This window comes from Centropristis striata, chromosome 3, assembly GCF_030273125.1.
Source record: "Centropristis striata isolate RG_2023a ecotype Rhode Island chromosome 3, C.striata_1.0, whole genome shotgun sequence".
NCBI classification, from domain to species: Eukaryota; Metazoa; Chordata; class Actinopteri; order Perciformes; family Serranidae; genus Centropristis; species Centropristis striata.
The window spans coordinates 35119879-35138071 of NC_081519.1; the positions used below are offsets into that span (position 1 = coordinate 35119879).

Genomic DNA, 18193 nt, shown 5'->3' on the forward strand with positions numbered 1-18193 from the left:
AACTGCTTATGTTCTTGGCCAATGTTTGACCCATCACTCAACCCTGCAGTATGAAAGCTCTGATTTCAAATGCAGGGATGGGCGATATGGCCCTAAAAGAATATCATACTTTTTTTTTTTTTTTTTTTTTTTTACAATAACGATATTCTTGACAAAATACTGAAAAATATATAGACAATTTTACTTTAATTTTTTAAAACATTTTTTATTATTATTTTTGAGTCTTTTAAAATAAAAAATCGTACAAAAAAAAAAAAATTGTCAGTGGTGGAATGTAACTTAAATAAAAATTTGAGGTGTGTCTAGTTAACTTGCATACTTCCTTTAATGTAACTTATATTATACATTTACTCCACTACATTTTAAAGGCAAATATTGTATTTTTTTTTACAGCTTAAGTTCCCTTTCACATCAAGAATTAACATAAAAAATGTTTGAAAAACTTAAATATTTTTTTATAATTTAAACCACATAACAGTATATTAAGTAGTTAAATTAGTATATCTATATGAATCTGAATATGTATCCAAGCCTCTAGTTGCTCTAACTTCCAGGGAAATACAGAAAACACCAGATGATACAACAGAGTTTAACTTGCTTATAAAGTACATTCTTCGTATGACTCTGTTCACCATAGATAACAGCAACAAACCCCCCAATCAAATCTGCCACATAATTTAAGCAACAGTAGCTGTACGAGTCGTCGGCTCATCTAATTGTAAGTTGGAAAGTTACGTTAGCTAATGTTATTGACGGCTATTTCATTAGAATGACCAAAAGGGAATAAATGTGAATAAATGTGACTAAATGTGACGTGAATAAAACTTTATACGTTAACTCCTCTGTGAACATTGTTTCAGCCTGAGTCATGTCAGAGATTTTCATCAATGGTGGTTGTTAAACATGAGGAAAACAGCCCCCATGATCCCGAGCTACTTTAAGACCTCATCGAAGTCTGTCTTTTGTTTTTGTTTTGACTGAGAGACCCAGAGCAGAATACCGTGTGTTTAAAGGATTTGTGTCTCAGCAGGATGTAGGAAATCTCGTCCATGCATCTTTATCTCCACTATTGTTTCACAGGTCTCTGTGAGAAGTCGATCAAACAGCTGCAGCTGTCCTCACTAAGACCAGTGAAGTGGATCACATCACTACTTTAGGAATTTACTTTTTAAATCCTACTGTTGGTCCACAAAGCTCCGAATGGTTTAGGGCCAAAATACATTTCTGATCTGCTGCAACGTTATAAATCGCCCAGACGGCTCACATGATCTAGGACAGGTCTGCTCGCTGCGTCCCCAGAGTCCAAACTAAACACGAATAAGCAGCATTCACTTTTTATGCTCCACATATCTGGAGCAAAGTCCCAGAAAACTTAAGGTGCAATAACTCAAAGTTCTTTTAAATCATAAGACTTTATTTGTTTGCCACAGCCTTTCATTAAACTAAATGTGGGGCGATTTATTCATATATTGCACTGGACTGTAATTTCTAATCCAGTATACTTTACCTTATGTTTATTTCTATTTCATTTGTGTCCTTTTATATTGCCTTTTTAAATTGCTTTGTGTTTATTTTATATCTTGCCTTAATGCCTCTTCTTTTTCTTCTGCCTTCGTGTTATGTAAAGCACTTTGAATTGTTGAAAGATGCAACACAAATAAACTTGCCTTGCCCTTTTCTATATTCTTCACTTTCTTCCCATAACTATTTTCTCTTGAAGCTACTTTAAGGTTATAACATTATCAATATTCCTTTCCTGTGCAGATACCCCAAGTGAGCTACGCCTCCACAGCTCCCGAGCTGAGTGACAACACCCGCTACGACTTCTTCTCACGAGTTGTGCCTCCAGACACCTACCAGGCCCAGGCCATGGTGGACATTGTCAAAGCCATGCGCTGGAACTACGTCTCCACAGTGGCCTCAGAGGGGAACTATGGAGAGAGCGGCGTCGATGCTTTCATTCAGAAGTCTCGGGAGGACGGTGAGTACACTTGGCCTCATACATCATTACTGTCTGTCTAGCACCGGGCGTGGGAAGATATTACGCATGCCAACGTTCTGCACTGTGGAAAATCAGTGAAGCTCCGAGTCATACGAGCAAAAATCAATTAGTGAGGTCAAATGGCAGATCTGATCCCAGAACATGCAAACACCCAGAGGTCGATTAATATGTTGCACCATCACAGCTCGTACGGAGGCTGAAAACAGCTCAGGATATGTTTTGTACAACAACACATTTTCTTCTGATGTGAATGCCTTTAGAGCTCAATAAAATCCAAAGATCGGCTGCAGCCCTACACAACATTTAGTCACATTTACTCCTTATTTTCTGTCCAAGTACTGAGAGAAGCACATCAGCAGCCAGTGTTTGCACTGTCTCTGCTCTGCCACAGTGCTGCTGTACTATTATTATTTATAACATTTGATTTATTTACCCTTTATTTAGCCAGCAAAGCCCTGTTGTAAATAAAAAAAATCCTTTTCAGCAGTGTCCTGACCAAGATAGGCAGCGATAACGAGGAGTTTCAGACACACAACACGAGACAAATAATGACAGAATATGCCCCAAAACCACAGTTAAACAGAAATGTGATAATCATGTTTGACGTTTATAATACAATCATGTGAAATATTTAATCCTGAACATTACCTAAATGGCACATTTAAATAAAGAGTTGTCAAAAACCATAAAGACAGATTGACAATGCTCACAGTCCTGATCACCATCAGGTGCTAACTGTTCTGTAAAAACACTCCAGGTCAGAATTATGGGCTCTATGCTTCCTTTACCTGGAACCTTTAGTTAGCCTGGTAGCAACACAAATCGTAAAGCCCTATTTTGGGTGGAGAAAAAGGTCAATAGGATGTATATTTGGCGGTATAAAGGTATTGATTATCAGCACTGTCAACAGTATCATACAGCTGTTCCTCAATCTATTAAATGTATACAGATATGATAAAGAGATGCTGTATTGAGCTGATGTGTTGTAGTACACAGCACACGCCACCAGGGGTCAGTCTCTACTGGTGGAACGGGCAGCTGAGCTGAGAAAGGTGGCGACTTTGTTGGGGGGGGTAACGTTACAGGACTAGTAAAAACAGACTGGTCTCCCCTCAGAAATGACCCCATAGATGGGGAGCAAAAAATTACCCATATTTACATTTTAGACTGTCCTTCAATGCCCTCTAGTGGCCGTATTAATTATGAATGACGGCGTTGCTGAGTATAAAACCCGAAAGTTGCAGTCGGGGCAGGTGGGAGGGTTAGTGATGGGTTGTACAGACCCTGGACTGCTGTGAAAACAAAACTGATTATATAATTTAAACATCACTGAACTTCCGTACATCACGTTTTTACTTCACTACTTCACTTCTGGAATTTACATACATTTATTTATTTAGGTGAATATGTGTAAACTGTCTTTAATAACAACTTACCAGGAAGTTTTTTGCCCTAAACCTAGATCAGTGGATTTGAAGCCTAAATTCAACAAAACTGTAGCCTTTTCTTTCTTTTTTTTTTTTTTTTTACAATCGCAAACCTAGCGTGCATGTATAATGACACATGATATGTGCTATTGTTAGAAAGCTCCGCTCTGTATCACAAACCATGAAACATTCATATGGGACGTTCTGACATGCGCTCATATAGGGTGGTATTGACAGACATCCGATTCTGTTGTATATGTTGTAGATCTTGTTGAGTAGAAAAGACAAATGCCTCTCACCCCGTTTGTGATTATGTTGGATTTAGTCTTCATGATAAAGAGCCAGCTAGTACAGGCGAAGCTACAGTAAGTGTCACGACCCACACATCATGTCTCTGATGTGTCATATGCTCTGAGGCAACATGTGTCATCTGGTCCTCCAGCAAGACTCTATGGAACAAGGGCGCTTATTAATTATTCTATAGGCCATAAGTATTTAAACCCAGCTAGACTTGTCTAAGTAGGCTAATTGCATATTAGACACACAGCACTGTACAATAGACACATGTCATACATGTTATAATCACTTCAGCATCTCAGCTTTCATGTTTTCAATACAAATACTGTCATATACCATGCTAAGACCGAGCCTAATTCACATAGGAACCAATAAAGGTCAGGAATGCATTGTGCTTCATTAATGTATTATCAGGTGGTTGGTTTGGTTGTACTGGTCAGTGAAATCAGTTGGATGGCTGAAAAATCCATTTTTCTGTGTCCAGTACAGTGTGTTTTTCAGGTTTCTTAAGACTCATTGTTCATTTCTCCGGCCCAAGCAGAGACTCTGCAGTATGTTTGAGTGCCTCTCATCACCTCACCCACCAATATAAACCTGCAGGCAGCCATTTCCAACTAAGCTCAGACAAGCAAAGGGAACACTGCCTGCCGAGAAAACGGCACAGAGTCAAATTAAACTCGTTTTTACTTGACAAAGTCGAGCATCTATGTAATGCTTTCTGAGTAGTTGCTGGAGATTGATTCCAATGGGATGCTTATGTTGCTGTGTGTCTGCTGGATGTATAAGCAGGCAGTTGTTTGTGGCAATTATTCTTAGCATTATGATAAGTTGACAGTATGCTGAGTTTGTTTTGGAGTTTTCATGTCACCTAGTTTTCAAAAAAATCTTATTAAACTAAAAATAAACCATAAACTAGGCCTCAGGTTCCATAGACGGTATAAAAGAAGTGGATTTGGCCTAAAAAGTGAAGCCAATGCAGAAGTTCTTTAGAGCCGCATTCTTTATAATGGCCAGCAGGGGGCGACTCCACGAGTTGCAAAAATAAGTCTCAATTTATAGACATCTATGAGAAAATGACTACATCTCACTTCTTTTGTAACCTGGGTAAATCTTCTCATAATGAGTTTATGGTCTCACTCACTAGTTTCAAGTCTTCTTCAGTACAGCAGGATGTTCAATTTGTAGATTATTGCCCCATTTAAAATAAAATAGATGTTAAAGCAGGGTACACTTTAAGATGTGGCTACCTTGTGATTGATAAATTGGGCACAATGTCCTTTGGTTCCCTCATCCAAATATGGTCACTTCTGGCTCCAAAAGAAAACAAAACAAGATGGCTAAATCAAACCAATGGGTGATGTCAACAAACCAATAGGTGATGTCATGGTGACACGAGAGAGAGAGAGAGTCGGCACCAAGGTTATAATAGTTTTGGATTTCATTAGTTTTAGTTTTAATTTCATTGTGGTTCTTTGTTTTCAAATTCAGTTAGTTTAAATTAGTTTTTTAGAGTGAATTTGCTAATTTTAATTAGTTTTATTATTTGGAAAATGCTTAGTTTTTTATTAGTTTTAGTTTTTTTGTAATGGGATATTTGTTGGGTGCCAGATTAAAAAAAGTCACAATAAATGTTGCCTTTATTTCCTTTGTCTGATCCATCTCAACCCCAATAAGTTTATTAAGTCATAAAACCAGATAGATGAAATAGATTCCATATCAACCAAAAAGGTTTACGTATGAAAAATGTTGACAAAGACGAAAACGAAGGACATTTACACTATAATTTTAGTTAGTTTTAGTTAGTTTTGTAACACACACAATACAGTTTCAGTAAGTTATCATTTAAAAAAAAAAAAAATTAAATTTTATTTCAGTTGACGGAAATGTTTTTTCAATTCTAGTTTTCGTTAACTATAATAACCTTGGTCGGCACATGACAACATTTCAATCTTCATGGATCTTTGTCATGTCAGAATTCCATAACATAACATTACATTACAGTTATATAAACATCAAGAATAATAGAGTAATACAGGAAAATACAAATATTACATACACTTCTGTTCAAAAGTTTGGGGTCACTTAGAAATGTCCTTATTTTTGAAGGAAAAGCACAATTTTTAAAAATAAAAATAACATTAAATTGATCAGACATACAGTCTAGACAAAGACTCATTCATCATTAAAACACCTGAGCATTATGCACAGCTGAAAACTGTTTTGTGCTGATTTGAAAAGCAAAATGATCCTTCCTCAGGCTAGTATCTAGAGGTAAAGCTGGAGATTTGTACAAGTTAAAATTATTATTTCTGCCCTTTTTAATGTATTTACTGTATTTTTGATTCATTTTGTAACTCATTTCATGAATAAAACAGTTTGTTTTCATGGGAAACAACACAGACATTTTCTGGGTGACACCAAACTTTTGAGCGCTAGTGTAGGTTTCCAACTTGAAAATGTCATACTCCACAGAAACCAGATACTTTTTTCTAGATTAAACATGATCATGGCCAAAAATTAAATCAATTCAACCAATTCAAAAACAATATTTAAATACATTTTCAATATCCAGAGATCAGATTTATTTTATTGTTTTAGAGAAAGTGTTTAATCTCATATTCTTGGTTCAGACCTCAAGGTGTGTCTGAAGCTCACCCTTCGGAGTAAGAGTCTATTTAAGTCAAAACCCTCATGGTGACTACATCGATTTCTCTTAAACAGTCTAAGTTAGAACCACCTCTTTGCTTATAGAAACTGTTGTGATTTTGTTCCAAAACCATCAACTATACAAGCCAAAGATCTGACAGCCCCCATTTCACTCTACTTAATGTACAGGTTCAATCAGAAGTTCGTGGTAAAAAAGTGGCTGAATCTGAGAAAAAAAACCCATAAATATTACCTGTGACACAATGTTTTTTTTTTGATCACTTTAAAAGGCTTTCCTTTTAAACCAAATCCAACAAATTACTCTACTGAAAGAGTTTCCAAGGAGTTTTGAGTGTTTTGGCCGCCAAAGTATAAGAGTGTAATTAAAATGATGAGACTTAAAGGTGCCCCCGTTCGTGTCTCCCGTTTGCTCTGTGTCTGGACAGAATGAGACCAGCTTGGCTCTGGTTGCTCATCAATTATATCTGTCACTCTCTGAACACTTAATCGCCTCGGCACAAGTCAGGAACTGCTGAGAGATGGGAAATCAGTGATGCTGGGTACAACATGTTAAGGATTTTATCATGGCTGAAAAAAATCTAAAAATGCCTGTCTCTGCAGATTGAAATCTATCTGATGTGGTCAGTAAGATGAGGTATAGTTATTTATCATACATGGTAATAAAAAAAACTGCAGATAACCTAAAGTGTCATGCGTTACTTATTGTCTTCACACTGAACAGAATCTCTGTTACAATCCATGAATCATTTGCTTAAATAAGTTTTTGTCTCCTTTCCAAACCATGGAACATCACTTATTAGATCTAAGGCTTTTTGAAACCAACATTAATGAAAAAGTAATACCCGAACACAATCCAAGCCACACTTTTATTTAAATAAAGATTTTTTTTTAATTCCATTTAGCAGTTTTACAGATTTTCATCAAGAAATGTCCCTGTTATCCAGAACAGACTGCAGATACACTGAGGATTTAATCACAAAGAGACATTTAGCTCATTACAATCTGTAGACTTTTTGCACTTTTATAACTTTACTTTGACACAAGAAACACGATATGAATATTATCCTCAATAGTTTCAAATTAGCTTACTGTCTTTTTATTAGTATATTTCCAAATAAACTAAAACTTTTCATCACTAATAGAAATTAATAGTGGGTTATTCAGTAATTGGAAAAATAGGAAAATAATTGGCAAAAATGTGTAAATGCAAAATATAACACCAAATATTCCCTAGATGTAACTTTTAATTGTTGCTGCTTTTCTTCTTGCTAATGTGTGATATTAAATTGAATTTGTTGGTTGGAGAAACAAGGATTATGATGGTTTTATTTGGGGTTTTATGGTATTTAGTTGAGCTTTTTTTTAAAAATTGAATCAAACTTTGTAATCACCATAAAGTTCATTCCAGGTTTGTTGCAGCTCTAAGTGGATAAACATCTCTCCAGTCATCAAATCAAAGTAATTTGCTCTTAAAAATAAACTGATATAAGTTATTAGATATTTTACTGAGCACTCGCTCTCTTTTGAAACATTCTTCAGTGGAGTATTCTTATAGTATTAAGCCTGCAAATCTCTCTGTGGAAAGAGTTTATGCTGCATATATACAGTAAATCCACTGCTCTAGTCGTGCATTTACTTTGCCAGATAGCATTGTTTTTCAGTAAATGTACCACGGAAATAAGGCAAAAAGGCAAATTATATGAGTCAGCTCCCACAGCAGCAGCAACCCTGGCAGCCCAGCAGCACCTGCTTGGAGTTTCACCAGCACAGCTCTCCCCTCTCTCCCTTAAGAGCGCTAGCAAATATAACCAAGTACAATGTGGGTAAAAAAGCAGATGATGAAAGGTAAATATGAATTCCAGGTGGGGTTTTTTGATCTCTGCTTTTGTATCTCTCTTCCCCGGCATAGAGCGCCTGGAGCTGTGAATCAGTGGCGTCCACTGTTTTCCCTTCTTGGGGTATTTGAGGGCGAGCAGCTTCTCATCTCTCACGCACTGACCCAGGATGTGACCCCTCCTAAAGGGAGATATAAGAGCCGATGTAGATGCACACAGAGAGAGAAAAAAACACTTCAGGAAACATCAGATATGTGCAAATGTGCAAGGCTCTGTTGTCCTTCAAATGTAAACTCAGAACCCATCATATTGACTGAATAATAACCTTTAAACTAGAGTGTAGTGTGGAGGATTTTATAGCTGGTTTTGGACAACAACCTTTTCTTGACCTTTTCTTTAGTGCCAGACTAATAGCAGGCTTTCCTGGCAATGTCCGGCTTGTAATTATATTTAAATGGTGAAGAAATTAAAGCAAACAGCAGGGCAGTGAGCACTTATATCACCAAATAATTTAGTAGGAGCATCTTAAGTGATGTATCCCTGGCTGATATAGACACAAGATGCTTTATTTCTTTAATTTCAAAAGGCCTATTTTCTGAACCACACACAGTTTCTGAAATGGAAAGTTCATAACGGTCATCCGGGGTCTACTTAACGGTCTCTCGCTGCTTGAGACTTTGGTATTTATAAATATAGGATTCTTTTTGAATGCAGCCTTTTGGAAACAAACAAGATGCAGAAAGACCAGTGGAGTATGGGCGAAAGAAGACCAGAGAGTCCCATCGTTGGCTGCAGACGGCCCTTCTCTGCAGAGATGTTGATTACTGTGGAGCGTGCCCCAATAGATGTCATTAATCAAGTTAATGAAACACAATGTCAATAAGAACCCTAACAAGATTCCCTTGCAAACCAATGGCCTGCCTGACATCAACATGAGAAACCCTGCTAATGGAGTAACTGCCGTCCCTGTTTGACGAGGAGGATTACAAGCATTAGCCACAGAGTTGGGATGAATCAGCGCATGTGGGGAATGCAAAATGAAGAGGAAGAAAAGGGGAACACAAACAACTCTGCATTGCTCGTGGCTGATTTATTTCTAGATTCTGAGAACAGACAATATTAGACTAGGTTGAGGTTACGCCTGGCAACAGAGAACAAAATATGAAGAGGAAGGTAGAGCCTAATTATACTTTATTAACTGATTCTTACAAAGGAAGGTTTTTTTAAGGTTCATCAGAAGTTGTTCTTTGAATAATTTATTAAGGGTAGAGCTGGCAATAGTCGGCATGTTTTCTTACAGTCAACAAATCCTGTGAAAAGACCAAAACCGGCGATGTGTTAATCCATCTCTCAGTACTTTCTGACTGCCCTGCCACCAGCCTGTCAATACTGAAGGCATAAATCTTCAAAAGCAGCTCACAAATGTAAATGCTTATTTTTTAAAAGACTTTATAACTTCCTTAAACAGCTGTGCACTGCAGTTTTTTTCCGCAAATTACTTGTGTGTTTGTTGGGGACTATTTTCAGGCAAAATACATATTTAGTGTTGGGATGTGTGATATGGAGGAAATCAAATAGAAAATATATATTTTTGACCAATTTCCTCTATTTTGTTATTGCTATGATAATTTAGGGTTGACTACTGGTGCGTTTGCAGTTTTTTTACATAATGAGATTTATGATAAATAGTCATTATATCAAGATTTAAGATGATTAAGTTGGTAAAGGCAAATAATAGAACAGCTTATAAGCAGCAGCTCTAAGGTCAGAAAAATCACATCGCTGTACTGTGGCCTTTAAAACAAGGAAAAGTCAACACTACAATCCAGAATGTATGGGCAAAATGAGTCTCATATCACAATTTAAATATAACAATAATATTTTAAGACAGAATGAATGGCTTCAACATCTACCAGAGCTTCACGATGCTCAACACAAGTCCAATCAGAGCTCTGGGTAAACGCCTGGTGCTAAACAAACACTCCAAAAGTACTCAAAAATTAAATATATGAATATGTATTCCTAAAGCCCTGATTATGAAAGTGCAATTGACTGTTTGACACTTGGCTGTTTATAAGTATTTCTGAATGTTTTTATTGCAGCTGGGCTTTTTTTTGGCAATAAAAATAAAGGTATTAACTGGCATAAACAGTACTCAGGAAAACATATTTCAACAAAGCAGCCACAGTGTACGTGGTCTGTTGTTAATGTGGAGATTAGCCGGGGCTGATGTTAGATGCCTGAATTAATTTCCCAGTCGAGTCCAGTCTGGTGAGTATTTAAAGCAGCAAAACAGTGTGAGCCATAGTGTCCGTGTTCATCATGATGAAGGAGCATGTAGCCCAGTGGAAGGTGTGGCCCTTTGGTGTGTTTTTAATGTTTTGGACAACAATGGAGCTAAATAATGCAGGAAAAAAATTGATATTTCCAGCTGTAACTACACAGGCAATGTTTGTTATTCAGGGTGGAGAAATAAAAGATTCACTCAAGTATTTGCAACTTTTCCTTTTACAATTTGGGATTTTTTTAATGCCTGAATTGATAAAATACAGATTCACTCCATTTTTAGTCAGAAGTGGAAGGAATTCATGATTTTATTCTGATAGTCTGTGAGTGACGTGGCATCATAAACGTCTCAAGCTAAACAGCGGCAAAACTGAGAAAGTAGACAATGGGGCACCGTCTGAGGACACGGACCATAGACTGTATTTAAAGAGAGGACGGCACCCATTGGTTTTTTTGGACTGCCCGTTGGAAGCATCAAGTTTGGTGTTACGTCCGCTGCTGTCTTTGTTTTATTTAAACTGGAAGAGACCATCATTTTGACAGGAGAGGAGCGAGGGGTGGATCCGCCTGAGAACTGTCAATACCTGTCAGTCAATGGTAGCCACGCAAAATCTTACCCTGCTTTATTATCTATTTTCTTCTCAATGGGACCATTATCTATCTAAAAAAGCAAGATGTGTGTATGTGTGTGTGTGTGTGTGTGTGTGTCAGACTGACCTAAGATTTCGTATGTGGTTTGTGCATAGAGGTGTTTGTGCACAAAGGTGTGCATCTTCGATTTTGAAGATTTTTTTTTTTTGGGCATTTTACTGCTTTATTAGATAGAGACAGAGGGGAAGACATGCAGCAAAGGAACCTCAGGCCGGATTCAAACCCGGGTCCGCTGCAGCAAGCACACGGCCTTCATGGTAAGCGCTCTACCAGTGTGAGCCACCGGGACGCCCCAGATTTTGAAGATTTTTTAATTTATTTTTCAAAATATCATTATTTACGTAGGATGTGTTTTGGCGTTGCATTGTTTCCGATCGTACGCCTTTTAGGGGAGCTCCGCCCCATTGTGTGATAGGCCTACACCTGGTCAGTAACACAATTCACTCTGGATTTCCACGCCTGACTCATCTCATCTGTAAGTCTATTTAGCCTACCTATCTTTCAGAGTTTTAAAGTGCACTACAAGGTTTGATTTTCCAATAATATTCCAATAGTTTCCAGTGAATATCAATGTTCAATGTGTATGTGCTGGATGGTGTGCGTACCTTATGAAAAGTAAGTCTTTTATGGAGTCGCAGACGTTGTAGTGGCATGTAATGTGCAAATGTTATTCGCGATTAGCATGCCAAGCGGAGATTTAGCTTTATTCACTTCTTATGTTGCATTACTATGTAATTCAGGAATGACAGTCATGTTGCTTAACGTAATGCTCATAATCATTTGATATGAGATACTTACATGCAAAATAGTATATCAGCTAATTGGGTTCATGTTAATGTACTTTTAGTGCAGCATACTGCGTAATGTGCTATCTCACGATTAGCATGCTAACGAATACATACTTCATACGGGCACTGCACTAGTTTACACATTTAATATCATATTGTCTTGAAGAAGACTTGAAACGGTTTAGACCATAATGGCGCCATGCACATTTTTACTGAGGTAATCAAGTATGAAGTAGTCTCATTTTGCATTGAGATAGATGGGACTGGACTTCTTTTGCAACCCCTGCTAGACTTTTTGAGAGAATGTAGCCTTAAGGCACTTCCACATTTGCTTCGGTGCTCAGACCGGGACGTTCCCGCCTGGCATGAACCTTTAGCAACTCAGATTCAACCAGCACAGACCCCCCCAGCGGGGATTCGATCCTGAAACGCCGGACGCTAACTTTACACAGGTTATACCCAATGCTGACGCCAGCCACCAGCCCCTGTCTGGTCGGGGCTGAGTTTGATTTGCTACAGCGGCTGACTCAAGAGCTCCTGTACTCTCTCCACCTCCGAGCGCAGCAGTATCAGCGGCAGGGAGCGGGGCGGAGGGACTGCAGGGTGCACTGGTGCGCTAATTCTTGTCCCATTTGTGTCCCGATAAACGGAGAGAGGGGCTGAGAGCAGGGCAACAAGGGACTGAGGGAGTCAATTCACTACACCCAGCTCTACAAGGAAGAAAGATATGAACTATTTTATAAAATAAGAATAGAAATGAATGTGGGTCCAGTTAATATCATGATGGCTGCCACAAATAAACCAATCTAATGGAAACACTGTTTGATGAAAGTTTATATATATATGGTTTTATTTATTGTACATTCATACTTTTTATTCATCACTTTTTTATGCAGTATATGTCTGCTGGAATAAAAGTCAGACTGACTGACGTGGTGTGTATTGTTTTTGGAAATATACCTCATAAACAGCCTCTAGTGCACGATTAAACTTTTTCCAATGGTCAAGTGTTGAAAATGTTAACTTTAATCAAGTCACAATACTTGTAGAATCACAATACATATTGAATTGTCACCCAAGTATCATGATAGCAGTAGGGTTGCAAAGGGGTGGAACATTTCTGCTAAATGTCTGGTAAATTTCCATTAACTTTCCATTAGAAGTTGAGCTGGGGAATTTTGGAAATATTGAAAAATGGGAACTATGGAAATGTATGGGAATTAACTGGACATTGGGGGTAATTTAAACAAACTATCATATCCAAACATAAATATAAACATTATTTTGTTTTGTCATAAACAGACATACATGCAAAATAATACAATCAAAAGACTTAATCAGTTTTTAATTATTTTGTTTTACAATCAATTATTTCATTGAACAACAAAAATATGAGTTTTGGGTTAAGAGAATTCCCGAAACTTTTCAACCCTAATTTGGAGACAAACATATCGTCCCAGTGCTACTTGTTAGGAGGATCTATTCATTGATGCTTTTGATCTTCTCATGACATTAGATAACATTGATTAGACGACATAGAATATCACCAGACATCCCTTTAAAAAGATAAAAGGTACATTGATGTAAAATCGTTGCAGGAACAGAGTAAAGCAGGTCTCCACACAGAGCAAAAGGGAGTCATTTGAACATCTGTATTCTAAATGGCCGCAGTCACCAGGGGAAGAGATCACAGCGCACTCAGCGGCGTTCCCGCTTCCATCCATATGGCCTTTTAATCTCCCGTTCACACCCATGTGTGGCGCGTCAGCCCGTTATGTCTTTATTTATTATTTGACATCACGGAAATGACCCCTGAGTGCCTCAGATATGTCCTGTTGCAATTTGTTTAAACAATTACTTGTCATTGTTTAATTGGGCAAGACGAACGGCTGAATGATCGTCACTCATCTCCTCTGTCTCCTTCACTCACGGCCTGTCAGGGATATAATGGTTATGTGCCTCTCTTAATGCACAGATATCGTGGAAGCCAATTTTCCTAAGCAAGCACGGCAGCTTGAACTTTGATCTTTGGGATGAGATACAGCACTCTGCAGGAATATGAGGTAGTATTTCAACACACGTGTCATTGCTTCCCATATGGCAGCGTGTGCTTTCTAATGTAAATGTACATTAGCAAATATTCAAATGTAGAACAGAAATAGAGAAACTGAATGTGTTGATGATCCAATCAAGAGAGCAGGGAACCAAAGCTGTGGATTAGGGTGTGGGGGAGGTTACGGGGGATGCTGCAGCTCAATTTATCCTGACGTACCCGCTGAATGCTGCACATTGGCCACAAAAAGCGACGCGAATTGGTGCAAATAAGGTTGGTGGCTGAGGAGCTAATACAGTATATGAATAATTACATGGGAAATAAAAAAAAGAAATAAAAAGAGGATGCTGACTGAATGAGATCGATACCACATTTGCTTTAATCGATGGGGCTGCTGTGTTGTCACATGCCTAGCAGTGTTTAAAGGAAATTCGCTGGGTGTCACATTTAATAAGCAGCAGGAGGGAATCAATATATGGTACGAGTATGACCAAATGAGACAAATTAAACCGGTTTGTGGAGCAGCAACAGATGTAACAAACCTTAAGTTAATTTATTTTTAAAGTGTGTTATCAAGGTTGTAAGGATGAAGGGTTGGGTTTTGAAACATACTTTCATCTGCCTTTGTCTGAGAAGGAAAGTATTTCAATTAGACGAGATAAAACAATAATGTAAATTGGACAGCTCATGCAACTAATCTGGATTACAATTCTGTAACTAATCCATACAGCTGCTCCTCTTCATTAGAACATATCAATATCACTTTTGTAGGAGGGATAAGATTTCCTCAGCTTCCACTAAGCGCTTTCTAAACCGCTTTACATTCTCGTCATTGCACTGGTTCTCACACATTGTATAATTTAGTTTTACTGTAGAAAGACTTGATTGCAACCTGTTTCAGATCTTGACGTCTTCAACGAGAATATAATTATGCGGTTATTGCATTGACTTGCGGCATTGACTATTGACATTACAAATGATATTTTAAGCAAACTAAACGAATGAATACTTCAAAATAAATAGGCGAGTTAATGATGTTTGACTTGACACTAATGGCTGTGTAATTGTGGGAAAAGGAAACAGATTTTACATGTGTCAGGAAAGAAGGTTTATATTGACATGGTGGAAATTAAATAGGCCAATTAACGTTTTGCGTACAGTTGTGTGGTTTTATTGTGCCATTATGGAAATATCAATATAACTTTCAGAACATTCAGATCCCTTACTTAAGTGTAAGTACTAATAACACACTGCAGAAATACTCCACTACAAGTACAAAAGTATCAAAAGTAAAAGAACTCTTTATGCAGAATGGACCCACTCAGATTGTTATTTATATATTCCAAATATATTATTGTATTATTATTATTATTGACGCATTTATGTAAGCAGCATTTTAATGTTGTCCAGGCGGGTCTCATTGTTATTACTGAATATACAGTGCTTAACAAATTTATTAGTTCACCTGTCATAAAAACGAAAAAACATAAATATTTTAGAAATCTTTCAAAAGCTCGTTTGAAAATAAAATGTTATCGTTATTTATTCAGCAAATAAAAAAACTGAATTCAACTTTTTATAGCCAGATTATCGCCAGCTAACTGGGCTTCTCTGAGAAGTCAGAAATTAATCAAGCTGAACATTCAACCACTAAAAATAATTTTTCTGTTCAGGAATGCAAGTAAATGACTATAATTTGACTCTTAATCAAGAAATAATGTGATTTACTATTTTTACATTTATTTGTAAAACAGTAAATTTGAAAATTCATGGATAATAATAATAATTATATTTTAGCATTAAAAATATAATTTTGGTTAAAGAGCTTCAACACACTGCTGTGTTAACCATTACGGGAACATAAAAAAAAAAAGATTTTGGTAATTACTAATACTGTTAATTTAGGACGGCTGTGGCACAAATTGCTGGTCTATTGACTGTATTGACTGTATTAAGCACTGTTTATTCCAAATATTTTATTGTATCATTATTATTATTGCTGCGTTAATGTAAGCAGCATTTAATGTTTTCCATGTAGGGATAATTTTAACTACTATATATAATTTTATAAGGTTTGTTCATAAATAGGCCGTAGAAGTATAAAGTTAAGTACAAGTAGCTCAGAATTTTACTCAAGTACAGTACTTGAGTAAATGTACTTATTTTCATTCCCTAGGCTTGGAAATGTGCCCTGCTTACACACTTGTTCTGTGCATATTCTTCTTTGTGGTTTCTTAAAATTAAGATTAATTTTAAAATTGAGATTAATTTTAAAACCCACTTTTATTTACTGTTTTTTGTTTTACCCAGCATGAGACTCGCTTTGTTTTAGTTGTTTTTGCTTGTTCTTTGTTTTTATTGTTTTTATTGTTGGTCTGTCCTGCCATGTACAGCACTTTGTATCAGCTAACGCTGTCTTAAAGGGCTCTATAAATAAAGTTGATTTTGATTTTTTTTTTTTTGAAAGTTGATATTGTTAAATATGAAAAAGAACAAATACAGACTTATTATTATGACTTATTCCTCTATTTCTCAATATTTCAGTGCATTCACTCGCCCTTCTTTGGCTTGAGTCTCAGTTTTAGACCAAACGAGACATTCACAGTGTATTAAACTGTCCTAGTTTAATGATAAATAGCCCTTTACATCCTGCCACTTCTCTGTCTTCCTCTGTCTTAGACCTTTAATTAAAAAATAGCAGCTTCGTTGCATGTAATTTGTGTGTTTTGGCCAATCTATCGCCAGCTGTTTCTTAACTCTGATCATGGGACAGTGATTTCCCAAAGGCAGTGGGCACTGCCTCTCACAAAAGGCATAAAATCTATTTGTCTTCATCAGAAAGAGCTCTTTAGGTCTCTTAAAAACACCTGTGTAGTATAACACAATAACCTCTGAGCAGGTTCATGTTTTGTCATCTTGATATCAGCAACTTCTATGAGTAAGAAGCTGTAAAATCTTATTTTAGCTTTAGTATTTGTTGCTCAACACCCTCCAAAGATCACTTGGCAATTAATCAGTGTAGACAGAACTGTGACGTCTGTTTCCTTTTGCTTTTGTTGCTTTACATCAACAGAAAATCTTTGCCTATAGTCTGCCGGGCCGGCTGCCACCGCTGAGGTTAAGATACTGGAATCTTAATTGATCGATCCACGCGAATCAATGTCACTGCATCTGAAAATAATCTTGCACCATTTTGAAATAAAGCACGCCACTTTCTGTGTGCCAGACGGCCAGAAACTAACGCTGTAACAGATAAAAAACAGTGACAGACGAACCTGTTTTCTGGGAACGCTCCCAAACTTGACTATTTGTCCCATGCTGATTATGTTTCAAGGAATTCTGTTTTTCTGTTTCATGGATTTCTTCCCATCATGGCACCATTTTTACTGAGAGACTTCTTGACATTGTTAACGAATACATCTTGGACCCTTGTCTAGTGATAATATGCTTGTGATTTTTATCAGCACACATTGTCAAAAGCGACTCTATGACCGGAAATACCTCATTCTTTTTATTCTAATTTAGATGCTTCTGTAGCTTTTTTCCTGATTGCCACATTTGGCGTGTGGGTTAGCAGGATCATGTAGCCAGTAGCAGCATAGAGCCGAATTAGTCTTTAGATTAGGTTATTGAGTTAGAGGTATTGATTGCTTCAGGGGAATTAGGTCAGTCCAGCAGCAAAAGTGATACGATTTAGAATAGGCAAAGACAAGAAGAATATAATCACACTAATGTTAAATAATGAAAAAATGGTCAAAGTGAATCTGAACACAGTTTGGTGGACAGGAAATATATTAATATCATGCAAACTAATAAATGAATGTTCAGTTTTTGCCCGTCGTGTCTCTTCTATGACATTGACATCAGCAGCATCTCAACATTAGAGCAATTTAAAAAAAAGGCTTTTTGTGAACTTGACATAGATGAAATCATCATTTCTGGTAATTCTGTCACCCAGTATCTGCATCAGAGGAGCTCTGGTGTAAACTGTCTGCTGTGTTCAGCACGGCACAGCGTGGAGCCGTGTATGACAAAGTCCAAGAGGAACGCTAATGCATCTGTCAGTACATTTCCCCCTCAGAACTATTGTTTCTTTCAAGATGGCTGCTGCTAATGAGCAGGTGGGAGATAATATTGTTTAGTCAGCTTCTCATCCAACCTGATATAAACAGCCTCTTCCAATGACA

The 18193-nt window shown here is 37.2% G+C and overlaps 1 protein-coding gene across 3 annotated transcripts in view; it reads left to right on the forward strand.

The window, feature by feature from the left end:
* LOC131969025 (metabotropic glutamate receptor 4-like) overlaps window positions 1-18193 on the forward strand; it is a 203304-nt gene that overhangs the window by 94951 nt on the left and 90160 nt on the right. For all 3 annotated transcript variants that reach the window (XM_059330139.1, XM_059330137.1, XM_059330136.1), the window contains one exon: window positions 1765-1981. In XM_059330139.1, the coding sequence (XP_059186122.1) occupies window positions 1765-1981 (217 nt within the window). The remainder of the gene's footprint in view (window positions 1-1764; window positions 1982-18193) is intronic.